Source organism: Sturnira hondurensis, unplaced genomic scaffold (assembly GCF_014824575.4).
Source record: "Sturnira hondurensis isolate 20B ecotype Veracruz unplaced genomic scaffold, ASM1482457v3 Scaffold0018525, whole genome shotgun sequence".
NCBI lineage: Eukaryota > Metazoa > Chordata > Mammalia > Chiroptera > Phyllostomidae > Sturnira > Sturnira hondurensis.
The window spans coordinates 4,033,480-4,059,644 of NW_028091156.1; the positions used below are offsets into that span (position 1 = coordinate 4,033,480).

Here is a 26,165-nt window from a genome sequence, read left to right on the forward strand (position 1 = left end):
TAGTTTTGAAAATAGTTTGCCAGTTTTACAAGTAAAGCGCACGCCTGCAGTGCGATACAGCTGTACCACTGTGCATCCCGCACTCTGCTGTTGACCGAGAAGTGGATGCCCATGCAAAGACTAGCTCACGGTTATTCATAGCAGCTTTATTTGTATTAGTTTAAAAGTGGACGCAAGCCAAATGTTTATCAACAGAAGAGTGGAATCCTGACTGGTGTGGTGTCTTGTAAACTGAAAGGTTGCCAGTTCAATTCCCGATCAGGGCACATGCCTGGGTTGCAGGCCAGGCCCCTGGTTGGAAGCATGTGAGGAAACCTGTTGATGTTTCTCTCCCTTTTTTTCTCCCTCCATTCCCTTCTGTCAATAAATAAATAAACAAACAAACAAATATTTTTTTAAAAGAGACGAGTTGGAAAACTAATAGGGGCATATCTATATAGTGGAGTACTACTCAGCAATAAAATGAATTAAGCAGGAATACGCATAACAACTTAGGTGAATCTCAAAATAATTATGCTGAGTAAAGGAAAGTAGACAGAGTACACACTGTATGATACCACCTACACAAAGCTCCAGAAAATGCAAACCAGTCTGTAGTGACAGGACAGATTGGTGGCTCCCTAGGGATGAAGAGGGTCAGGGAAGGGCAAGGTGAAGGTTACAAAGGGGTCCTCAGTAGTCTTTAAGTGCAAAGGTTTCCCGAGACCAGGATGTGGGCGACTCCCTGCCCTGGAGAATCAGACGACTTAGGCAGGTGGTCGGACCACATTAGGCGTTGTTCTGTGGGAGGAGCAGGAGCTGCGGGAACTGGATGTGTGTTGTAGGAAGTAGCCGTGGCTGCGTTTTAAGGGGAAATTTAGGCTGGGGAGGCGGACATTACTTTGGCCTTGACCTAGGGGTGAGGTAATGGGAGGCAGACTTGAGAGGATGTGTTCCTGGCTAGAGAAACTGGGGAAACCTGCCTGGTATTTGGGGGGCAGGCAGGGATCATTGTCTGAGACAGGGAATCCTGGAGGAGAGCAGGTTCAGGGTAGGAAGGTTGGGGTGGACTTTTCTCCTCGTAAGAACCTGTTTTATTGAGGAGCTTTTCATTTTAATAAAGTCTAATCCATTTTTTTCTTTTAAAAAATAATACTCTTCTCATCTCTTGTGTTAATTATTTTTTTAAAGATTTTTAAATTTTATTTTAGACTCTTTTCTCCCTTCTTCTCCAGATATCATTGACCCTGCGATCCTGCGCCCAGGCCGCCTGGATAAAACCCTCTTTGTGGGTTTGCCGCCCCCAGCAGATCGCCTGGCCATCCTGAAAACCATCACGAAGGTGCGTGCAGGGGAGGGGGGGTGTTTGTGTCTGACTGACTCGTTTTCAGTACAGACAGGTAGGGATTTAAGATGCCTGACCACCTTCTTTTCTGTGGTTATTTTAAATATTTGCCCAGCCTCTGTCTCCCATAGGAGAAGATGAACTGTTTTTGACAACTGAAGAGAGACTTTTCATTCTTTTTTATTTACTTAACATGAAAGAGATATTTAGAGTTCAATGCTCAACTGATACTTTTTGAGCTATCCCCCGATCACATTTTCTGTCCTTGTAGATCTTTGTTCCTTTAGAGGAATTGTCCTTGGACGTGTTTGAAATGGAATGGAAACATTTAGTGGTGAAAAGTAAAGAGACAGAGGCTCATTACAAATACCCAGAGCAAAAAGTTTAGAGACCACACTGTTGACTTTGGTCCCCCGTGTTGCTTATGAGTCAGCTTGTAAGGTGGCCGTGCAGAGCTGACGTCACTGTTTCTGCCAAAATAAGAAGCAGTGCATACAGAGAAGAAAGCAGATCACCCCAGATTCTACCGCTCTGAAATAACCTGCACTAACACTCAGTGCAGACATCATTCCAACATCCTTGTGCAGCCTGGGCCGTGGATGGCTGGTGATGGAGTAAAATAGGGAGGAGGCCAACACATTATTTAGGCTGGAAACTTAAAAAGAAAAAAAGCTAAGGGAATTATTAAAGTTCCAATTAGTGTTTCTTTTCCAAAAAAGATACTATATTCTGAAGTGTCATATTATTAAAAAATAAAGATGTTACAGTTTCTAAAGTTAGACTTTCTGCCTACATATATTTTTGTAAGTTGGCCAGACATGATTAGAAAATGACATTTTTAATGTTGAACCTTTTTGTTGTGAAGTTTGCTGCCTTTTTACTTTAATTCCCCAGATTGTTTTATGTACAGTTGTCTGTTTTTCCAGGGAATACCTAAAATACTATGAGGAAAGTGGGATAAATTTCTTTGGTCTTGGTCTCAAAAGTCTGAAAAGACTTGTGAGTCAGAGCAACTTTTCAGCATCTTTCAGGCTTTGAAATTTCTTACACATTCTGTTCGGTGTTTCTGGTAATGGTGTGGTGGCAAGAGGCTTGCCGTTAAAACCCCTTGGGCAAGTTGAACTTCTTTTTCTTAATTTTCATTTCTTCCCTGTAAATGTCGTTAAAACTCACCCTTATCTCTGAAAGCCAGAAAGGGTATTCGATGTCTGCAAATGCTTTGAGATGATATTACAGTGTTTAAAATACTGATAAAGACCCCACTAAAATTAACTTAAAATTCACATTGTATTGCAGCCATCACTGCTATTTATCTCCAGGATTCTTTTCATTTTATAACCTGGAAATCGGGCCCCATTGGCCCTGACCGGTGTGGCTCAGTTGGTTGGGTATCATCCTACAAAGTGAAAGGCTGCCAGTTTGATTCCCATTCGGGGCACATGCCTGGATTGCAGGTTCAGTCCCTGGTCCAGGCGCATAGGAGAGGCAACCAGTCAATGAATTTAGATATTGAGAAGTGTGGAAGAACTATCTGTAGGCAGGCCTCCATGGGTTTATTTCTTGTAGTTGAGTTTTTTTTATTAAAACAGGGCAGTAGGAAGCCTGAGGTGAAACTGTGTAGCAGTGTGTGAACTAGAGCGAGGGGACATCCAGGTGCAGTGCGGCAGTCAGGGTATGGTTGACAGTTTCTGGGGAACATTGAAGAGTCTGGTGAGGACTCTGGCCTGAGGAGGCAGCCTCTGCCCCTTAACCCCACCTCCAGCTCAGGCCGGCTTGGGGGACTCCGGGGCCGAGGTACCAGGCTTTCCCAGCCTCGGGTGTAGCTGGAAGCTCAACATTTCCATTCTGCATCATAATGAATCCCTGTTACTCATTCACCATCGCTGTCTTATTTTATTTTTTTAAAGATTTTATTTATTTACTTACCGGATAGGGGGGCAGAGAGAAACGTCATTGTGTGAGATACATCAGTCGGCCTGCAACCAGCAACCCTCCGGTTCTCAGGCTGGCGCTCAGTCCACTGAGCACACCAGCCAGGGCTGTTCACCATCGCAGTTTAAACAAGACTTCCCCTCCCCCCTTTCTTCCCAAATAGAGCACAAGATTATATCTGCTCCCCTAGAGATAAGATACTGGGGTTTTTTATTACCAAGATAAATACTAAAGATTTAGAAACTTCCCAAAAGGTCCGCAGGCTTGAACTATAGAACTCAGGTTTTCTAATTCCTGGTCCAATGTTATTTTCACTCTTTAGACCTTTTTATGGAAGTATAATACATGTACCAGAAAAAGCAGACGTATCATTCAATGTCCAACTCCATGTTTAACCTCCAGATAAAGGAAGAGAACGTTACCAGGCACATTCACGGTGGTAAACAGGAGCATGGTGGTTGCCCGGGGCTGGGCAGGCGGGAGCAGATGGGTTAGTGGTGCGCACACAGTCTCATTTTGGGAAGACGAAAAAGGTTCTAGAGGTGGATGGTTGCACATAGTATGAATATACTTATGCCGCTCAGTTACACACCTGAAAGTGCTTAAAATGATCAATTTTGTTAAGCAAACAGTCCCACAGTAAGGTAGAGAACAATACCAGAGGCACAGATACTGCCCCTCCTGCCTCCTTCCGGCCACCACCCACCATACCCCACCACACCCCAGGCTGACTGAGTAAGTTGTAAACATTGACATTAAAGGAACCTGAGGAATCGTGCAGTCTGGCTGTCTAGCTTTTCACGCCACGGGAAGGGAAAAAGGAAAAGCCAGAAGACTTTACCAGAGGTCCCTCGGAGAGTGTTTTTCCTGTGATTATTTCCCGGGTCAAAGTGGATAGAGTGAGAAACACAGCTGTTTCTTGAATGTGTGTTAGATGAGCATTTGCCTTTAATCAAATAATAGCAGGCAGCAGATGTACAGCTTATGAAATTCTTACATGTGCCCAGCTGGCAGGAAGGGAGAGGGTGCCAGCTGAGCGTGCCCTACAGGCGGGTGACTGCACGAGGTGCTGGCTCTGCACCGTGTCCTGCTGGGAACGCTGCCACGCTGGTGTTCACACTCACCTCAAGGCTCCCCGGCACACGATTATCCGCTTCTGTGTGTCTTCTTAGACTCTTTTCTAACGTAACAATTGCTACAAGGACTATATGTTGGTTATGAGTCAGAAGAGTAAAGCAAATACGAACCCGTCATCTAACTATGTCATACATTTTAAGTCACTAAAAACTTGTATTTGCCTCTGAGAGATACTGAAAATAATATTAAACACATACTGTATATGTGCACTCTACCGTGTTAGGTGGTGTTGGAATTCTTAGACTATTCTGGTCTTGTCCTTCCTAGCGTCTCCTGGCATTAGGTAAAGGGGAATTGGCACCAAAGTCGGGATTACATTTAGGTGAAGGGTTAGGAAAGAACACGTTGACCAGAGGGCTTTTGGCTTTTATTGGAGAGCAATTTCCTGCTCATTCTCTGCTGGCCAGTTTCAATATTATTTCTCCCTCCCTAGCCAACCAGAAACTTAGCAACATGCACATCCAAACTAAGTACTGCTTAGGTCTTTGCCACATTTAATCAGCAAAGGAAATGTGTTTCTTCACCTTTGGGAAGATTGAGGCGGTGATTTTGCCCTTGGTGGTGTTTTGTTTTGCTGCAACTACAGACAAATTCTTCCGACTTCATAAGCATAAATTGCCTTGGCTTGTCCAGGTTTGGAGCCTGCTTCTGAACCTCATTTCTCAAAATTGAAATTTGTAAAGTTCTTACAACACTGCTCTGGGAACCGGTTAAATTCATTTAGTCAAGTAGGCGGCACTGTTTATTAAGACCTTATCAGGCAGAAGAGAATTGGGCAGCTTTAAAGAAAGCCTCAATGAAAAATCGTTTTTTCTCTCCCATTTAGAATGGCACCAAACCCCCACTGGACACAGATGTGCATCTGGAAGCGATTGCTGGGGACCATCGCTGCGAAGGCTACTCGTAAGGGTCTCGGACTCCAGTTGCTAGTTCTCTGAGGCTCAGTTTCTGCGTGTGTCAAGTGAGGGAGAATGGCGGTGTCGGGAGGGTTGAGTTAGGTGTCCTGTGGAGCGCCTGGCGGAGGCTCTGGCCCTTTCTCAGGGAAGCAGCTATGCACGTTGCGGCTCCAAGGAAGTCGGGGAGGCCTCTCGTGTTGGCTGTTGTTCCACAGCTACCCTGACCACTTCTGCTGCCCTTCGCAAACTGTCTGTCCTTGCAGCATATTCGTGACTGGTTGCCCAATTATCCAGGTGCTTCAGCATTTACAAGAGAATAATCCACGAGTGTCTCCTTGTCCAAGGCTCAGGATTTATTTTCACAGCACACCTCCCCGTGGTCATCCACGCAGCCTGTAGTAAAGCAAGACGAAAACATTTCTGCCTTCAGCACTCATATTTTTGTGGTGGTTGTGTCTTCAATGAAATTGGTTAACTTTCCATTTCCATATACAGAGAAAAAAGAAACTTAAGTTTAACAGAGGAAGACATCTCCTCTGGCTTGTTTGAAAAGCTCTGTTGACTGTCCACAATATACTTGAGGTTCATGATGTTCCTGAAGGGCAAGGCTTCCCCAGGCCAAGTGAAGTGAGGCCCTCAGGAGCCTGTTATTCAGCCGTGTGAATGCGCATCCAAAGAGCACGTCCACTGCAGTACGACGGGCACCTGGTTATCTCCGGTCCTGGTTGAGGACTTGCACATAACCATGTCTTAACGTGTGGTTTCACTGGAAGCCACACTGATCATTCCTGGGGAGTGTGGTTTGTCTCCAGTTTTTTTGTCTACGGACCACTGGGGCTCTGAGTCCCGGTCTCTGATCTGCCACTCCAGCACACCTGCGACAGGTGCTGTGCTCTGGTCCGGGAGCCGGCTCATTTAAGAAGCAGTGAAGGGGAAGTGGTCAGGGTTCCAGGCAGTGGGATGGGGGGCAGGTGTAAAAGCCCCTCCTTCCCTTTAAGGAGGATGTATTTCTCCCCTAGTTGGGAACGGAATCCATACCAGTCTGACATTAAATAAACTTTGCACTAAGGAAAAACAAGAGACTTCAGTGAGTGGTTTACAGCTTTCAGTGCTAAAATCTGAACAGATTTGCTGTAAGAATTTCTGTTACACGTACAGTGTAAATGTAGATGTACATCCAAATGGACCTGCTCCTTGGATGCACGTTTGCGTTGCTGAATTTACCCTAAGCTCAGTCTTTTGGATGTATCATGTAGGGTGTTAGTGTTGAAAGGGTTAGAGGTGAAGGGCGTACATTTTGGGTTTTAATGTCACTGTCTTCACAGTTTGAGAGACTGTAACACCGCTTGTCAGTGGCGTCCCCGCACCAGTCAGTGCTAGAGTTGAAGTGACAGGAGGGAATGACTAGCCCAGCATGTATGAGATTATTAAATAACGTTTTAACCCTAAGGCATTACAACAGAAACACTGGATTCAGTTAATAATTTAAACTCTGTGCATCTTTATGTGTTGTGTGGATCATCACCATTGTGTATTAAATTGGGTTAATGTCCGGAAATAAGGTTTTTGTCCCAAATTCAAACTTTCTCAAAGGATCTCCGAGAACCTAAAGGTGTGCTGTGATGAAAAGCCAGGCAGCACAGTGTCGTTCATCGATTCGTTGAACTCGAGGGTTGTGTTGGTTCAGCGCATTATTACTCAGGATCGTTAATGGAGGCTTGTTAGTTCTTGTCCTGTTTCAAGTAATTAGGATGAGTCCCCTCACTTGAGCTTGAATCAAGTGCATCAAAGACTTGCCAGCCTTTGTGTTTTGTCCCTTTGAACACAGATCCATAAATGACTTTTATAGAAGCTGCGTTTAGGCCTTAGGTGACGTAGGAATGGGCCGTCAGCACCTGAGCACAGGCCGTGTGAATGCAAGTTCACAGTGAAGAGTGTGTCAGTTTTTACTGACGATGCTCCAAACTTTTTATCTTAATGGAGATCTCTACAGCTGTTTGAATGGGACTGTTGCATTGTTTCCCCCATGGTCTCCTTTCTCTGGAAAGTCAGAAATTGTTTAAATGAAAGCTAAGCTCTTTCCTACTGACTCAGATCAGTTTCTCCCACCTTTATTGGTCAGTTTCTTTTCTGACTGCTCCATGTGTGACGTAAAAGAAAATTGCTCTCAGACTTCTTTCAGGTCTAAATGGTATCTAAGAATAAGTGAGAACACTTCTTTCATTGCAGGGGCGCGGACCTCTCTGCTTTGGTGCGAGAAGCTTCTCTCTGTGCCCTGAGGCAGGAAATGGCAAGACAGAAAAGTGGAGACGAAAGAGGTACGATTCTCTCCAGAATCTCTCAGTCCTAACCGGTTACCACGCTGGAGATCTAAGACCGCTTTCAACCTATGACTGTTTTCTAGCGTCTGTTCTTTATGATATGAAAGATGATACTTTCTGATGAGATCTTTAGAAACCTTTCAGAATATAGCGTACCTCCGTGGCTGACAGTTATAATGATAGCAAAGTTATTCAATGCCTTTCTAACAAAAAGTACTAGATCTTTTCTTACCATATACAAATGCTTGGACTTAGGCAAGTGGGTCCGTTCACTGACCTCACCATGGGTTTGGTCTATTTATCAGTCTTGGGAAACCTCATTGTTTTGCTAAAGTAGTATCTACTTTCACAGCCTCAACTGGACTGTTTAGAAAACACACAAGGAGAAATGGACGTTGAAATAACCTACCATGTATGCAGACTCTCACTTCTAAACACAAAGTGGATCTGTGTTGTTATGTGACTATTTGGGACCATCTCAACATCTTCGCAACTTTCTTCACATGATTTGTGTGTGTGTAGCCAAAAAAGATTCCAACCAGGTCTTCTACAGAAATGGCCTCTGCTTGGTTCGTGTGACAGTCATTTGAACAGTTGCAGGTTACGCTGTTCTTTATAGTACTTGTAGAACTCCTTCTTCAAAATACCTGCCTTTTCCTCTAAACCTGTACTTTCATTTAAAGTTCAAGTCTGTACTGCGCTCCTGTTGTTCACTACATTTCCAGAAGATAGCTTTTTTTTTTAAATGTATTTATCTTTAGAGGGGAAGAAGAGAGGGAGAGAAACATCAATGTATGGTTGCCTCTCGTGAGTCCCCTGCTGGGAACTGGCCTGCAACCCAGGCGTGTGCCCTGACTGGGAATCAAACTGCCATCTTTTGCTTCGCAAGCCCGTGCTCAATCCACTGNTACTTTCATTTAAAGTTCAAGTCTGTACTGCGCTCCTGTTGTTCACTACATTTCCAGAAGATAGCTTTTTTTTTTAAATGTATTTATCTTTAGAGGGGAAGAAGAGAGGGAGAGAAACATCAATGTATGGTTGCCTCTCGTGAGTCCCCTGCTGGGAACTGGCCTGCAACCCAGGCGTGTGCCCTGACTGGGAATCAAACCGCCATCTTTTGCTTCGCAAGCCCATGCTCAATCCACTGAGCCATACACCAGCCAGGGCCAGAAGATAGCTTTTTTTATTGGTGCTGGTTTCTTTCCTTTTCCCATCCATTGTTGTCCTTCGAGAACCTTAGAGCCCCATTCTTGTCACAGCACAGCCCTGTGTGCGCAGTAGCTCAGATTTATCAGCACCCGTATCTTAATCGAGAAGGCTCCGAGGTTTTTTGTTATTTAATTTTAAGACTCAGTTATCTGAACTTCTTTTATTATAACCTGTGTTAAATTCCTTTTGGAAGTGGGTGGGACATAATCAGCAAAATCAGAACGTCTTGTAAAAAGCATCTTACAGGGTAGTGTGCCGCGGGAGAGCTGGGTCTGATGGCTGTCTGGGGGGCTGTTTTGTAACGGGAAGTGAGCGCGCCTCTGCGTCTGTGCGTGTGGGGGCTGCACCCCTGAGTCTGCACAGTGTCTGTTCACACACAGACCCGGTCCCGTCGCTGCTTCGCTGCAGTGGGCGTTTCCAGCTCTCTGTCCTTGGGGACTTGACCTGCGCTCAGCTTAGATGATGATTCAGTTGTCTGGACTTCTTTTATTATAATCCACTTTAAATTCCTCTTGGAAGTAAGAGGGCTGTATTCAGTACAGTAATTTTCAACGAACCAGTGTACTGCAAGTATTTTGAAAACATGCAATACTTCATTATTTAGTCGGGGCCTGTGACCTCTTTTCCCTTAGATTGTCAAATAAAACAATGACAGGAGCCAGCCCAATAATAGCCACCCAGTGTGAATACCCTGTCTTTAACTCTAAATATGAGTTGCATCTTACTGGTCACATGGCATAAGCTTGCATCTGGTTGGTTAACTCTTGGTCCCAGAAATCCCTCTATACAAGTATAGGCACTGATTTTTTTTAAAGTCACTTTGGAGCAAGGAGGGTAGGTAATTTTTTTTTTAATAAAGCAATCAAAATGAACCTTCTTTGTCAAATTGGCAAAAAATGTAATACATTTTCTTGGTGTGCCGCAGAATTTTAGTAATTAGTTTATACAAACTAATTATCCCATGAGATAAAAGAGGTGGAAAATCACTGCATTAGCATCTTATTGAGACTTTATTACCATTCACTCCCATTTGATGTGTTCAGTTACACATTTTATTTTACTTTTAGGTAAATATTCTATCCCAATATCTGTGTAGAAAGTTTACTGTTTTAAGTATAAATTATCATCACGTAAGTTGTTACATTCATATTCTAAGCCAAGCCTTATTTACATTTAGTCATTTGACTTCTCCTACTTAGGTAATGGCACAACCTTACAAAGAACTAGAAGCCCCTTCTAATCCAATGTTGTGATGCTGTCTACATGTTACACGGGGTGAGGCAGAAGTAGGTTTACAGTTGTTCGTGTGGGAAAGTAATACAGTAATTGATAAGTAACGATTACAAGGAGTAAACTCTGGCTCCCGTACTCAGAACTGTAGACCACTGCTGCCCACCTGTGTACCGTGATGCTGTGACTCCGCAGCCTCTGTGTGTCTGCACTGTCACGAAACGCTGTGGAATCTGCTCTCCGTTCCCAGTTAAATGTATTTGAATTATCTTAAAAAGAGAACAATTATCTTAAAAGAAGAACAATTCTGGTTCTTCATAAACACCATTTTTAGGGCACCCTATTTTTTGGACCATAAGATGCACCCAGGTTTTAGAAGAGGAAAACGGGGAAAAATTTGAAGCAAAAAATGTAAAATATTTCATAACATAAATAACATAATATTTCACCAATGTACATGTAAACAGAATTCAGCAGCAGCATTAACCACCATTATTCCTCCCAAATTGTGGGGAGGGGGGTTGGGGTGCATCTTATAGTCCAAAAATACTTTGTAAGCACAGGGCCTACAAAGGGTTATCTGTTTAAGAGTGGTAGGTCTCTGGGTGGTGCTGCATTGAACTCTGGTTCAGTGAGCAGAGGGTGGGGGACACTGGTGGCGATGCTGGTCAGAAGGCACAAATGTCCTTGCAGTGCTTGTCATTCCGCAGGACGTGTGTACTGTGTGTCCACAGCATCTCAGTAAAGCTGGGAGCTAATAAACATGCAGAACACTTGGACTGTTTTTTTAAAGGGGTAAGAATCTCTCTCTAATTAAAGACAAAGTACCTTTTTAATTTTTTTTAAGATTTTATTTATTTTTAGAGAAGGGAAGGAGAAGACAGAGAGAGAGAGAAACATCAGTGTGTGGTGTCTCTGGTGTGCCCCCACTGGGACCTGTCCTGCAACCCAGGCATGTGCCCTGACAGGGAATTGAACTGGTGACCCTCTGGTTCACAGGTCTGCACTCACTCCACTGAGCTACACCAGCCAGGGCTAACGTACTTTTTTATATAATTTGTCCCAAAATAGGCTGTTTTGATTGCTGGTGGGGGAGGATAGCACTAAAATGTATGACATAAAACTTAAGCATTTCTATAAAATTAAATATGCTCATAAATATGTAATTTAAATTAAAAGGAAAAAGAGTCTAAAAACGTTGATGAACAGACTATATTTGGTTCAGAACAATACTGATTGTTCTGAAAAAGACTAGAACCAATGTCATCACTAATTTCCTCTTGTCCCTTTTTTAATATACATATCTTTAAGATTCTATTTTTATTTTTTTAAAGATTTTATTTATTTATTTATTTATCTTTAGAGGGGAAGGAGAGGGAGAGAAACATCAATGTATGGTTGCCTTTCGTGCATCCCCTGCTGGGAGTTGGCCTGCAGGGAACCAGCCTGCAACCCAGGCATGTGCCCTGACTGGGAATCGAACCGCGATCCTCTGTTTCACAGGCCGGCGCTCAATCCACTGAGCTACACCAGCCAGGGCTGATTCTATTTATTTTTAGAGAGAGAAGAAGAAAGGGAAAGAGAGAGGAAAGCACCAATGTGCGAGAGAAATATTGATTGGTTGCCTCTGGCTCGCCTGCACCTGGGGACCCGGCCCACAACCCAGGCGTGAGCCCTGACGAGGACTTGAACTGTCTGCCACTCCTTCGGTTTGCAGGAGGATGCCCAACCCACTGAGCCTCACCAGTGAGGACCTCAGTGATCTTGAGTTCTTGGAAGCCTCTCGGAGTTAACTAGGTTAGAATCACAGCTAGCATGCTACACCCAGATGTGTATTTTTGTGCATTTGCTCCACAGGTGAACTCAAGATCAGTCAGAAGCATTTTGAAGAAGCTTTCAAGAAAGTAAAATCATCTATATCAAAAAAGGTAAGAAAAGCTCCTAAATGTAGAAAGAGCGGAGGCTAGAATTTAGACCAGCAGACAGGACATAAGGATAAGCGGAGTGGTTGCTTCTGTGAGAATGCTCTTGAGGGACTTGATCTGCATCTTGCTCGGAGGCCGGAGCTCGGCAGTGGCGTCTCGTGTTTGTTCTCGCCGTCCCAGGGCTTTTAATCAGCCCCATTCACATCGTGTTTCACTTGCTGCACCCTCTCCAGTGCATAGCTTCTTGTCTTCTTGGAGCCAGACTACCCAAACTAAGCACTAGGGACTTCCCCAGAAGTTTCAGGAAAGTAAACTTCACCATAAAGTCAGAAAAAGGTGAAAAAATCACTCTGACTTTTTCTTATGTAAAGTGCCAGATTTTACTTGTTGTTTCTCACTTTGTTAGTATGGTGTCGGTAATGAGTTAAAACGGTTACTGTTCGGTGAAGTCAGGCAGTGCTTGGGTACCCTGTGTTCCCGGACTCACGGAACTGCCATCCGTCTGAGCCATGAGAACTTGTTCCCGGACGCCACTGCCATTTCTTTTAAATCAGTAGCCCTTCGTCACCCAGGCTCAGTGGTTCTCCGCATGGTGACTGAGAACTGAAGTCCAAGTCCAGACCCTGGTCCAGAGGCACTGCTGTGTCCCAGTGCCTCCAGTCTCAGCCTCGCGCTCTGAGTTAGCTCCATGGCCATCTGCTCACCAGCATGACCAGTTAGGGGTTCAGGCCGGTGGAGGTAGCTTTTAGGCCCGTGAGTTACTTACTCGGCTACAGGAGCTTTTACTGATAATAAGATGGAACTTACCTATTATTTGGCAGAAATCTCAAAACTTGATGACGGACGTCCTCTTGGCCAGGAAATGAGGAAACAGTTGCTTTCATATGCAGCTAGTGGGGTGTCAGTCCCTATAGCCCTTTTGGGGGGGTCAGCTTACAGTCACAACAGATGGTGGCCCAGCGACTCCTTTGCCAATTTTCTCTGCAGACACACACATCAGCATAAAATTGTTGTTTGGAGCATTGTGCATAGTAGTTAAAAATTGAAGCTCTGGATGGTCATGTAATGAATTCTGTTGTAACTGCTCTAAAAGGACTGAAGAATATTTCATATATATGTTTTTTAAAAAGCTGGGATCATGTATGACATACCACCATTTATATTAAAAGGGGAAAAGATGTTGCTAGTGCTTCCATGTGTGTGCAGTGGGAAACCTCAAAGGGCACATCGATGGGGGCGGTGTAGGGGAGCCTTTTTCCATTTTACAGCGGTTTATGTGTAGTTTCAAACCTTGTGAACATTTTACCTATCCAAAAGAGTTTAACAATTGGATTTTAAAAACGAAAACATGCTGTGTTTTTTGGGATAAACGTGCAGGCGTAGAATGACTGGAATGTGAAAGGTTGGCACCACCAAGGGGTAGCGAGGACGGAAGCACCGGAACTCTCTCCCGTGCCTGTAGCTGAAACGCAGTGACGCAGCCCCGCTGAAAGTAACGGACCGTCTCTGACGGGTGTTATCGCTGCGTCAGATTCCTCTTCCTTTGCCTCTCGTTCCAGTCTGGACTCAGTTTGGCTTAGAGTTTTGCTTCCTTTACTAATTAGATACAGACGTAAGAATCTCTTAACCTGATTTTGGGGCAAACTTTGTATGTCAGCAATTACATGTCATGGGCATTCCCCGGAGGAAAGAGTGTGAATAGAGTTAAATGCCATAACAAAGCACCACAGACTGGCTGGCCTGAACAACAGAAGTTTATTTCTCACAGTGCCAGAGATTAGAAGTCCAAGACCAAGGTGTCGGCAGGGTTGGTGTCCTCCGAGGCTTCTGTCCTTGCAGATGACCGTCTTCTTTCTGCGTGTGCACGGGGACCTCCCTCTGCACGTGGGTGTCTGAATCTCCTCCTCTTACAAAGATGCCGGCCGTGTGGGATGAGAGCCCGCCCTAACGACCCTGTTCTCCCTTGGTTATCTCCTTAAGACCCTGTCTCCAAGGGTAGTCACTCTGAGGTGCTAGGACCTCAACATACAAATCTGGGGGGACACGGTTCGACCCTCAACAGTGATCAGCTCTCTGCTCTGTCTTCTCCCCCCTTCTCAGGATCAGGCGATGTACGCAGCTCTGAGGCCGTCCCTGAGCCAGTGACTTCCCCTGCAGCCGGCCTGGGGCAGAAGTGGGACCCCACACACTCTGAGCTGCCACTTTCCACTTGGCAGATGCGGTCCCCTGTGATCTGTTCTCAAGTGAACGAGGTCGAGGCGGAGCCGAAGATCTCTTCCCATCTGGTCCACCTTGTGTGGAGACAGCCTACCTCCTCTTTAAGAAAAAAATTTGAACTGCCAAAATAAAGTAGCTGATACCTTTTATAAATAAAATTTCTATTTCGAAACAATCTTAGCCGTACTATGGAAAAGTTGCGATTACAGTAAAAAACACGTTCATCCCCTGAACCCTCTGAAGGAAGTTGCCAGCCTGGTGGCCTGCCACCCCAAACACCTTCCTGTGTGTCCCTGCACAGCCCCCCACCGCGGTCAGGATGGGGGTGGTGGCCCTGTGCCCTCACCCTCAGGCTCTGTTCCGGCCACCCCAGCAAGGCCCTTCACAAGAGAGGGGACCAGGTCAGATTCCACTCTTCCCCTGGTTGCTGTTTCTCATTAGTTCCTTCAAGTCCAGAGCAGCCCCTCTGTCTTGCCTTTGGCGCTTCTGAAGGTCACGGGCCCTCAGCTTGGTAGGACACATCCCCCAGTGTGGAGTGTGCTCTCCATGGGACTCAGGCCGTGCATCCTGGGGAGGAGTATCACGAAGAGTCGCTGTGTCCGTGTGTCTGATCACCCGGTGAAGGTGGTTCTGCCGAGCTGCTTCTATTGTGTCAGGTTACTTTTTTCCATGGGGCAGTACTGGAGACTAAACAGTCCGTTTCTCATCCAGATAAGGTGTTACTGTGTTTTTAATGTGTTGCCCATTGCTGTCATTATGTGATGTACAAGTTGCCCCGGATTTGGTCGCTTTGGGAGCACTTTCATGCTGGTCCCTGGGTACCTTTGATGAGTCCCTTGCTGACACCTTCTGAAGGGCCTGTATCTGATCTCATCCCTCACTCGCGGTGCTGCCCATGGTGTATTTCGAGGCTGGGTGGGTGGGTGGGTTTGGTCACCGAGGTTTTTCCTCCCAAGATTTCTCCTCCACCTCACTCTGCACAAGTGGTTATGCTGCTTCGAAGAATGTAATTGATGAAATGCAGAAAGGACAAATACACAAAAACAAATCAGATGGATGAAATGGGCCTGTTCCCCCAAGGTGGTCCCAGAAGGATACAGACATCTGAACGAGAGTATGCAAGGCCCAGGGAAGGGGCATGAACAGAAGGGTGCCTGGGGCTGCAGAGGTGGCAACGTCGAGAGAGAAGGCACACCTGGCTCTCGCGCCAGAGACATGGTTACGAATGAAGGGAGATGAAAACCTCCTCCTGGCACGCCTCCCTAGACAGCACGCGGACTGCGCTGCCTGCCTGCCTGCCTGCCTGCGGGTAACCCTTGCCCCTGAGGGGGAGGGAGGCCGCAGTTTGTTCCCAAGAGCGCTTTCTTAGGTGTGCAGGGAGAAAGTCCACGCTGTACTGCAGCCGAGGACATTCTGTCTCCCAAGACGCCAGTAAGTCTCGAGATGGAGAAATGCCCGTTCCTTAGCTTCCATTCCCTCCCTGACCCCACCTGCTCTTCCTCCCCCAGACTGTCACCCGCAGTGGGACTCGAAGTCGTCATCAGTTCTGCTGGGGGTCAGTCATTTATTGCTTAGAAATGTTTCTGACAGATGTCCCCTCTGCTGTTCTAATAGACACTGACCTAGTTCAGGCCGTCGTCCCCTTTCCTAACGTGTGCTCCCCCCGCTAGTTCGTCTGCTGTTCCACCCTCCTCTGCACTAAAGCAGGGCTGCCTTTCCCAAATACTGGGCTTAACACCCTTCAGTAGACCAAACTCATTAGACTAATAACTACATGTGGACCTTTGCGACCTGACGTCAACCCACCTTTGGCACCTGTTCCTTCCCCTTCCCCACCCACCCACCCACCCTGCCTGGGTTTATTATCATTCCCATGAAGCCTCAAGTTCTAGCCTTTGTTCACGAGCCCCCCCCCCCCCAGAATGCCTCCTCCCTATCACCCGTTTACGGCCCGCTCCTGGGCTTGAAATAGCGCCTTCCGAGAAGCTGTGCTCAGTCCCTCCCTCTGCGTGTGCGATGACTGGGGCCTTGTATATCAGATCAGCTGCGTTTACGTACCAGGGAGGGGTTCTCCATGACGGGGCCCCGCGCCTTCTGACATCTGTGTCACTTGACACAAGAAAAAAATAACTTCATAGTTGCACAGCTGAGCCCTCCAATGGCACAAAGCACGTCTAATGTTGGGGGAGAATTCTTTTTTGTAATAGAGGTTTACAAAATCAAGGCCTCCACATTTCATAGTTCACTAATAAGGCTAAAGAAAAACAAGGTCATTTAAAAAACCTACACTAAGAATTTCACTTGCACTTCCTCCCACCCCCAGCTATTAAAATAGCTTGATCAAATAAATGTCCTGGTCGTGGTGCGGGACCGTGTGACCTTCGGTCCTCGTGGAGCGTCCCTGGCAGCTCCAGTCTGCCTGCCGTGTCCAAACGCAACAACTGCTCAAGGAACTACTTCCTTGAGACCAGAGAGCTGATTGATTAAACAGCGTGGGTAATGTCGTTTCACTCGTCTCTCCTGGTAAACGGCTAAGGACTGAAATAGAGTTGGGAGGGACCTGCGGGCGTGCGTGGTGTTGCATTTCCTCGGGTGCTGACTGACCTGGGTGCTTCCTGTGCGCAGCCTGCGTGTTAGCGGTCCTTGCTGTCTACTCCGCAGTCCTGGCTGTCTGCTCTGCGGTTCTCGCCTTCTTGCTTCTTTGTCAGCAGAGGCGGCATCTCAAGTCCCACCAGGGCGAGCTTGGTGCTTCGGGAATCACGAAGTCTGGTCCCCTCACCTTCATCGTCTTTAAAGCCGTGATAGCGACCACGTGCCCAGACTGAGGAAGCAGGCCATCTAGAGATCACTTTGATTTTTTCAAAAAAATGTCGTCATTCCTATTGTGGATATAAATTACATGGTTTGGTCTGATATCCATCTTTTGGGTTAAACTGTTCAAGCAGCCTGAGGTCAGCACAGTGTCCCCTGGGGACAGAGCACCGGGGAGATTCGATGCAGGTTTTATGTCGTTTCCGCCCCAGACGCCTACCAAGCTGGGACTTCGTGGCTCCCTGAGGAGAACCAGCCAAGCTTGGGAGGGATCTGGTTGCCCTGAGAGCCCTTTGGTAGCGATACTTTTCCCCAGCTGAGGAGCCCCTGCGTTTGCTCAGAGGAAACTCTTTCTAAGAGCTTGGCCTGCCTGCGGGTTCTCTAGAACAAAAGCTTTAAAGAGGAGATTATAGGTATTTATTACAACCGAAATTCTAATTGCCGCCGCCTCTTGCACAGATAGGAAAACCTGCGCTCCCACTCCGGCTGAGCGGGAGTGCGCCTGGTAAGTGGACAAAGGGTTCTTCTCTTCTCACTCCAGGAACTTCCATTCCGTGAACTTTCTTCAAATTAACATCGCGGAAAGACACGCGTTTTTGCAATAACGGAGAACGTCGGGAGTGGAGACGCAGGTCCAGGAGCCACAGAAACGCCGCTTGGTGGCGTATAGAAATCCGGTCTGTAAATTAGAAGGCCCTACCTGGAACGGGCATCCAGAGCTAACAGAGTCTGCAGGCACTTGTGGGCACCTACTGCACGTGGGCTTTTGCCCGTTGTCTTGTGTCAGCCTCAGCTCTCTAGGAACTCGCACGTGGAACTGACATTCAGAGTCTCCCATCCTCTCTTGCCCAACTCAGTTCGTAGTCCCGCTGAGATCCATTTATTCAAAGTGAGCTTATCTGCGCCTACTTTCACTTTAGCCCTGGCCCAGGTGGCCCGGGTTTGCAGCATCGGTGCGTCCACAAAGTGTCAGGCTCTGTCATCCTTGCCTGGCGGCCTGGGGTGCAGAAGGAGAGGAAGGAGGACTTACAGACATGATTCACCGGTACGTTGAAACTGGGCTCTTCGGTTTGTATTTGAGAAAACGAGGCTCAGAGAGGTTAAGCAGCCTGTCCTTGGTCACACAGCTAAGGGGCATCTGGGAATCCAAACTGAAGACTGTCAACCCTAAAGCCCTCGTCATTCCTTCCTATCCTACTGCTGCTTTGGCAGAAAGTGGCCTTCTGTGTCATGTATCCTGGGGAACTACTAAAATGTCCTGCCTTCACTGACTGGTCCGACCTGTAACTGTAAGCTTTAGGAAATAGTGTGTAGCATTTCTTTCCTTTGAATTGAACCGACTGGTATGAGAACCCTTTGCACAGCAGCCAGTCAGTACACATGGAAGTTGGGAAAAACAGGCATGTCTGGTGAGCCCCTGGAGAGGGAGTGGCCTGTCAGGGGGAGGGGTGGAGACAGGGACTAGCTGCCTCCTGTCCCTCCAGCCTGCTTGGCACCCAGAATCAACCTGCACCGTCCTGCGAGACTAAACCGCTGCCCTCACAGGAGGCTCCATGTCCAGGCCTGATGTCCGGTTTCCAGGGCTTGAAACCCTGGTTGCCCCAGACACCCCCTTGTCTGTGCCCATGCCCAGGCCCCGGGGTTTTCTGTTTACGTCTTCTGATGGCCTCTGAGGGCCTGTCAGGGCAGAGCTAAGTAAGTCCTTCCAGGCTTAGTCCTCAACCCTCCTCGTTTTCTGAGACTGTCCGCTTCGGGAGTTCCCGCTGAGTCCAGGTCAGAACATTGGCACAAAAGGAGGGTGTAAACTAAGAAAAAGGAAGACGTGGTGGAGAGGGCTCCCGCCCAGGACGGAGGGAAAGGGAGCCCCCAGGGAGGGTGGCTGTGCCCCAGACCAGCCGCGCAGCCTGTCCAGGCCTCAGCAGTGACTCAGAAAAAAGACATGTTAAGGGTTATAGTCACAGGACAACCGACTGCCCTCCTACAGCCTGTGACCACGAAGACGGAATGTCCAAGGTGTGCCGGGCCCACTTATCTCTATTTGCCCGCTTCTGTCGGGTCACTGGGGAAGTCCACACCTTGCTCCCCAGAACACCCGGCGACACACGGCTGCTTTTGCAGCCTCCGGCAGCTGGGTCAAGTCTGGAGGCAGCCCACTCCCTCTGACCATGTGTCTGCTGAACAGGCTGAACCCCATTCCCACTGGCCCTGCCACACCCCCCAGAGGGACCCCACGGGGCCCTCCGGGAACTGAAGCCAGACCCTGCCCAGGCTGCCCTGGGGACACCGTGTGTCTCCGAGGGACCTTGTCGCCCTTGCCCTACAAACTGAGGTTTGCACTTGCTGCTCAGCTTCTCAGAACAAAACGACGGTTTTTGAGGAGATGTGCACAGAGCTAAGATGATGAAAAGGACAGGCAAGGGAGTGGCCCCCTCTGAGGAGTGGGGAGTATGAGGGGGGTGCTGCCCTGGGACCCTCTGTGGTGCTTATTCTTTCTCTAACTACTTTACAGAGGCAGGTTGACATACAAAGGCTGCACATTCTTAATGTGCACGACGCAGTGAGTGTGGAGGCCCGTTTTCTTCTGCCCTCTTAATTCATTTTGTTTTTATCTGTGGTGAGAACAGTTGACCTAAGATCTGCCCTCTTAGCAAACATCCAAGTGCCGGGGACCCTTGACCAACGTGGGCATAACCCAGGCAACTCCGCTGTTCGTGGGCTCTTTTCAGTGACTACTATAAATGTACTTTCCGTGTGGTTTTTCTTAATAACATTTTTTCTCTGGCTCACTGTATTGTAAGAAAACAGTATGTAACACGTGTAACAGACAAAACAGGTGTCAGTCACCCGTTTGTGTTATCAGTAAGGCATCTGGTCAACAGTAGGCTCTTAGTGGTTATGTTCCTGGAGGGTCAGGAGGTACGTGGGGGTTTTCACCCGCCCAGGGGGTCAGGGCTCCAGCCCCTCATTGTTTACGGGTCGATGGCACATGCCACGGAATCTGTGACAACAGGCAGGGTGCTGTCCTGAGAGCTGAGGGGCTCCCCTTCCCTGACAGAACGTCGTACCCTTGACCAGTGCCTCCCATTCGCCTCCCCCCTGTTCCGCGTCTACGCCATTCCTGAAACTGTATAGACATTTTATACTGCTTAATGTGTTTATGATGTAGTTCACAACAAGAACACTGTTCCAGTCAAAGGTTCCTTTTGGGAAGAACGACTTGGCTGAGATGAGAGGTGAGTAGGAGTGATCAGGCCCTAAATTACCAAGTCAACTTTCTACGCCGGGGGAAAGCCTTCCTGCTCAAGCAGGAGGCAGAAAAGCGAGAGCCATGAACTCTGCACGCCCCCCCCCCCCCCAGCCTGGCTCACTGGGCAGCGAGCAAGAGCCCTCGGAAGGTGCGAGGTCCAGGTGCACTCGGGCCCCTAAGGGGGAGTCTGTATGCAGAGCCGTTTCAGAGGAACACCAACAAACAAGCAAACTGCGCCTTAGTGTCCACACCTTCCACCCCCTCTTCTTCCTCCTCCCCTGCTGCGCGTCCAGTCAGCCCTGTGTGCCGAGCTCACCCGCTCACATGAAAGTTCACTCCCGTGGGGCCTCACAGGGCCCTTCTTTCTAAAACCTGCTTCTGCATTTTCTTGAGCTGCTGCTTCTGAGCTGGAGGGAGGCATTTGGAGGTCGAAAGGCGGTAGAGAATGCCTGGGCAAGGGCGTTTGTGTGATTAACAGCAAAGGGGACCAGGGAGAAATGCCAGGGGCCCTTCCTACCACTGTTTAGCGCATGTAATGCAGCCGGAGACATAAAGACAAGACTTTCGGAATTACTTGAGGTCTCAAATCTTGACCGATTCAACAGTTGTTTCCACCCGGGGTCTGTGACAGGTTCAGACGGCAGATCAACATTGAGCCAAGTTCACTTCAGGCGAGGTTAATGATTTTTTAATTGGCATCTGGGCACAATAGATATGGTAATTTGCAGTCCACTTGTAACTGGAAATTAGAAGCTGAAGGGCAGTAATGTAAGCAGGAGGAGAGGTTTCATTAATTATTGACTGGCCACTGCCAGCCAGGCTCCATGCAGGTTGTGGGAACACAGCTCCACGTGAAATTAAAGTCCCTGCCCCCTGGGCCTTTCCTGGGGGCTGGGGGCGGGGGATCACAGAGGCAACAAATCCAAGTGCGGGCACTAGCTCGTGTGCACACACACACGTCACAGATTGCGAGTGCTGTGCAGAGGAGGAGGGCGGGGCTGCAGGGGCCGCTCCCGGGGGTCTGTGGGTCGCTGGGTGTTTTGTGTGGACTGGTCAGCAAAGGCAGTGAGGGTGAGCCCTGCAGGTGCTGGGGGAGAATTCGCTGAGCGGTGGGAGCAGCTGGCTGACTGCTGCACATGCCACAAGGTCGGCGGGGGGGGGGGGGGGGGTGTTGGGTCACATGCACGTGGCAGCCGTTCCTCAGCGGCTCCTCGCTAGGACCCATGTGGGCCCATAACGCCAGTGCCCTTCATTAGTCCAAGGAGGAAAAACGGGGGAATCTACTTCCAACATTGCCACTGTCCTGAACACTCTACCAGCCTCTTCATCAGGACTGTACCAAAACAATGACACCGGGTCAGCCTCTTTCCTGATGATGGGAGCTCCCTAACACAAACTGGGCCTCATCACAGGCCAGGTAGGTGGTCTTACAACAACACATCTGTCCCCCTCACTGTGCAGGAAGCCTCTCCAGGGCGGAGCGTTGCTGCCTTGCACCTGCCACGCACGGGGTCTGTGGGGTGGTTGTCCTGTAACCTCTTTGGGGGCGGGGGTGCAGAGAGCAGTCAGTGCATCTGCAGGCCTGGTGGTCTCACAGATCATCATCAGGAGGCTGAGGTCATTACCCAGGTCATTACCAGTGTGTCTGCCAGCCACCTGCCCTCACACGTTTTAACTCATTCAATTGCACAATAACCCGGAGAGGGAGGTGGGACTCTTATCCTATAATTACAGATGGAGAAAGTGACCACACTGAGGGGGAGTTGCCTGCGGCAAGAGTAGGGAGGAATTGGGCAAGCCTTATCCAACTGAAAATCCCTTCTTAAAGGAAACAAAGAACGATTATGAGACGTTAAAGGGCTAGGGTTGAACACTCCTAGTCACAAGGCAGAGAACGTGTGACTCATGAAAGGAGAGAAGAGTTAAGTGCCAGCTGCGGGCTGGGACAATGAAGGCCCAAGTGTGCAGTAGCCGACTGCGGAGTGGGGGAGCAGCGTTCCGCACATTGGGGCAGCTTTGTCGGGCGAGAAGGAAGGCAGAGAAACTCAGAGAGGGAGCAGGAAGGTGTACCGGCCACCCACGTGCCATGCCCCTTCTCAAAGACCACCCTGTTAACATCCTCCGAACACTTGCCTCTACACCTTCGTCCACCCAGCTGGGTGGAGGTGACTGTGGGCCCTGACCTCCCTCATTCCTACAATCGCAGACACCGAGAGGTGAAAGACACCGAGAGGTGAAAGGTCCCCAAGGCCCTGAGGCCAGAATCCTTTTGCCCAGTGTTCCTGGCAGGCGCCATCCTGCAGTAAGACATGCCAGCTGGCAGAACCTCTTGCAGGGAAGGACACCCGGCCACCTTGCAGCTCAGAGCTCGCCCTGGCTCCAGGTGAGGGCTGGCCCTGAACCGCGTGCTGGGTGGGAACCCAAGTTGCATTGTTCCTTTGTTTTTGTCTTTGTTTTTCAAATGTTCTGTTCAGTCGGTACAAATGTCCATGCCTTGTCCACGAGCAGTGGTGTTATACGTGTCATTCTGCTCCAGCTGCCACAACCTAGCATAGACCGGGCACCTTGGAAATAGAAGTGGGCTCCTCACCGTCCTGGAGGCCGAAGTCCAGCATCAGGGCACCAGCAGAGCAGGCTGCGTCCTGAGGCCTCTTTCCCCGGCTCACGGTGGGGGATTGCGTGTGATGGCCGACACCCACACCTGTGAGCCGTGTGGGCCGGCAGGGCACTGCGGAGAGGAGTGGGACCAGAGGCCCATCCTCCCCCCTCCCTTCCCCCCCCCGCCCCCTGCCCCCCGACACATCCACAGGAAGCTGAGTTTTGCAAACCCCATTTCGTGTGGTCCATTCTGGTCCCAGAACAAGTATCTATGCAAATCGGATAGTTAGAAAACCGCACCATCTCACCAGGAGTGCAGAGAAACGCAAGACACCAGGATCAGCTTGAATACGGCCCAGTGTGGCCTAGAGAAGGGTGCGCCGTGGACTGTCAGACCTCAGGCTGGGGGGACAGGCACATGGTGTGCGGCCCAGATGCAGGGCCAGCCCCTCGCCAAGAGTGAGCAGCCCTCGGCTGCCTCTAGCTGTGCGGGGGCCCGGGAGGGGGCGTTAGAAATGGAAAGGGGGTGGCTCCCCTCTGGTGAGCCTGCTTCTGCTGCTCTTGTGTGAGCAGCCGACTCTGGAACGCTTGTGGTGCACGCTGATGCGCAAAGTTCGGAGTCATACTGATTCCACAGAACAGAAAGTGGAGAAACAGAAACAGAAAGTCACAGAAACAGAAAGTGCGCGGGGGTGGGGAGCAGTGGACTTTCAGTCTCGGAGACGAGAGGTTCTGGAGGCTGGTTGTTTAGCGCAAATGGACTTAATACTACTGAACTGTACCCCGAAAAGTAGTTAAGATGCTACACTTTATTATGTGTACTTTACCACAATTTTGTATTAATTCTAAATTTTTTAAAGGTTTTATTTATTTTTAGAGAGAGGGGAAGGGAGAGAGGGAGAGAAACATCAGTGTGTGGTTGCCTCTCATATGCCCCCTACTGGGGACCTGGCCTGCAACCCAGGCATGTGCCCTGACTGGGGATTGAACTAGCGATCCTTTGGTCTGCAGCCCGCACTCTATCCACCGAGCTACACCAGCCAGGGCTAATTCTAACTTTAAAAAACTCAGACGATTGTTTGGGCAGCAAGCATGAATTGCTGTGGTTTGGAAGGATTGTGACATACCCTTTTGTTTTATGACATAGCTTTTGTTCTAAATGACTTATCCCAACACTTTGGTGTGCCCAGTGGCAGTGGTAACCATCACCTCCTTAACCCTGGCAGTGACTGTGCCCCTCACACAGGGACTCCACACACCACTCCCACAGCCCTAGGGTGGAGGGTGACAAATGAGGAAACCAGCTGAGAGGTTGCCTAATTCACTCCAGGTGCTGGCAGCACTTAGGATCCTGTTTTTCTGCCCCTTCGCTGCTCTGTGGTGGCTGGTGATGATGTGACTTCCTCCCAACAGGGGGCCGCTCCCCAGAGCTCCCCTCACAGGCCCACAGGGCTCTGTCCCAGGCCCCTGGCAGCTGGGTCTTACAGCCCAAGGTCGGTTGGAGGAGGGGCCAGCGGTTTGAGGAGCTCCGCACATCTGGATGTCCACCTTCCTCTCTCACTGGCAGACTGGGCCCCAGTGTGTCTGCTTCTCCTGGCGTGGCGACTGGACGATCTAAACCAGGCTCTACAGGGTGCTGTTGTTTGGGAGACCGAACATTTCTGAGCTCTGAGAAACCTCTGGTCCTACATGTGAGCTGCAGGCTTCTGTTCGGACCTCCCCTGGAGCACTTCACAGACCGGTCAATGTGGAACCAGCTGGAGCAGGTCACAGTCTTGCTCCGCACCCACCCCACCCCCCGCCTCATCCCATTCTCGGCCCAGGTTCCTGGGAGTGACAGCCTGGGTATTATCTTCTGAAAACTTCATGTGTTACATGAATTGGGAAGAGGGCTCTGAATCCACCCCACCCCACCCCTGCAAAAAAAAAAAAAAAGTTCTCAGTAAATCCTTTTTAAGAAATGCATGGACTGGGTCCCTGACCAGTGTGGCTCGCTGGGTTGGTTGGGCATCATTCTGCAAAAGCGAATGGTCGCCTGTTTGATTCCTGGCCAGGGCATGAGCCTGGGTTGCAGGTTAGGTCCCCAGTCAGGGCGAGTACAAGAGGCAACCAGTCGACGTTTCTCTCTCACATCGATGTTTCTCTCCCTCTCCTCCCTCCCTTCCTCTCTCTCTAGATATAAATAAATAAAGTCTTTAAAAATATATGCAGGATGAATTTACATACTAGATTGGCGTCTTGACAGTTTAGACAAGTTACCGACTCTTTCCTAGGTGTTTGTTTTCTCAGCTGCGAAATGAGGATGATGCACAGGGCAGGGTCCCAGGACCAGAGGAGACCAGCCCCGCTCCAGGTGCTGGGCGGAGCCCCACCAACATGGTCAGGTGGGTCGGAGTCCTCTGGGAACAAGCTGGCTCCTTTGTGCATAGGTTCTTACCTTCTTTGGGCCTAAGAAATTATTTGGCTACTTAACACACACTTCTGGGATGTAGATTAAAGCGCTTCCTGCAGGATGGCTTACGTTTTAGTTTGATTAGGAGCCTTATGCAGAGCCAGGTAAGCCTCGGGGCAGGCCAGTCCCAGCAGGTCTGCAGCAACGGCCCTGTGGTCTCCAGATGCACAGCCTTGGGTCCAAGCCGGCTGCAGAGACAGCTCTGCCTCATCAGGTGCTTACCCCTGGGATGTGAGGCGTGGGGGCGGGGCTAACACTCACCATAGAGGAACTTCCCCCTAATCCCACCACCTGCGGTGCGGCAGGCACCCCAGGGCCCTCATTTCACGCAGGAACAGCAGGTCCTTGGGCGGTGGGCAAGGGAAGGGAGCTGTCAGGGTGTGGTGGCCAGGGCTGCGGTTTAGGACCAAGCAAGTTAAACTCTGGGGGCTGGTGTTACGGGAAAGACTCAGACCCAACACTGGAGGAAGCGGAGTGGAACCTTTATCACGCATGTGGACCCAGAGGAGGCAGTCTCCCAATTCTGGGTGCCGATCAGCGAGGGGCAATTGCTTCTATAGGGGGAGGGGTGGTCTGTCACTTAGACTGTTACTTCTGGTGGGAAAGTAAGAAGCAGTTTGCAGAAGCAAAAAGCAAAATGTTATTTCCCTGGCTGGTGTAGCTCAGTGGATTGAGCGCGGGCCTGGGAACCACACCATCGCGGTTCGATTCCCAGTCGGGGCACATGCCTGGGTTGCAGGCCAGTTCCCAGTTCCCGGCAGGGGACACACGAGAGGCAACCATACATTGATATTTCTCTCTCTCTCTTTCCTTCCCTTCCCCTCTAGGATAAATAAATAAAATCTTTAAAAAAAATTTTAAAAATG

General features: G+C 49.0%; 1 protein-coding gene and 1 long non-coding RNA gene across 2 annotated transcripts in view; both read left to right on the forward strand.

Moving 5' to 3' along the window:
• The window catches only part of NVL (nuclear VCP like), a 51,589-nt gene extending 37,231 nt beyond the window's left edge, over positions 1-14,358 (forward strand). Inside the window, exons 19-23 of the mRNA XM_037069546.1 lie at positions 1,215-1,321; positions 5,220-5,296; positions 7,519-7,607; positions 11,907-11,977; positions 14,075-14,358. Coding sequence (XP_036925441.1) covers positions 1,215-1,321; positions 5,220-5,296; positions 7,519-7,607; positions 11,907-11,977; positions 14,075-14,119 — 389 coding nt within the window. The 3' untranslated portion in view covers positions 14,120-14,358. The remainder of the gene's footprint in view (positions 1-1,214; positions 1,322-5,219; positions 5,297-7,518; positions 7,608-11,906; positions 11,978-14,074) is intronic.
• A 2,279-nt stretch (positions 14,359-16,637) lies between these two features.
• LOC119003181 (uncharacterized) lies at positions 16,638-19,187 on the forward strand. Its single transcript, XR_005069889.1, has 3 exons — positions 16,638-16,687; positions 17,462-17,507; positions 18,215-19,187. It is a non-coding gene; the product is annotated as an uncharacterized LOC119003181 (long non-coding RNA).
• Positions 19,188-26,165: the final 6,978 nt, after the last annotated feature.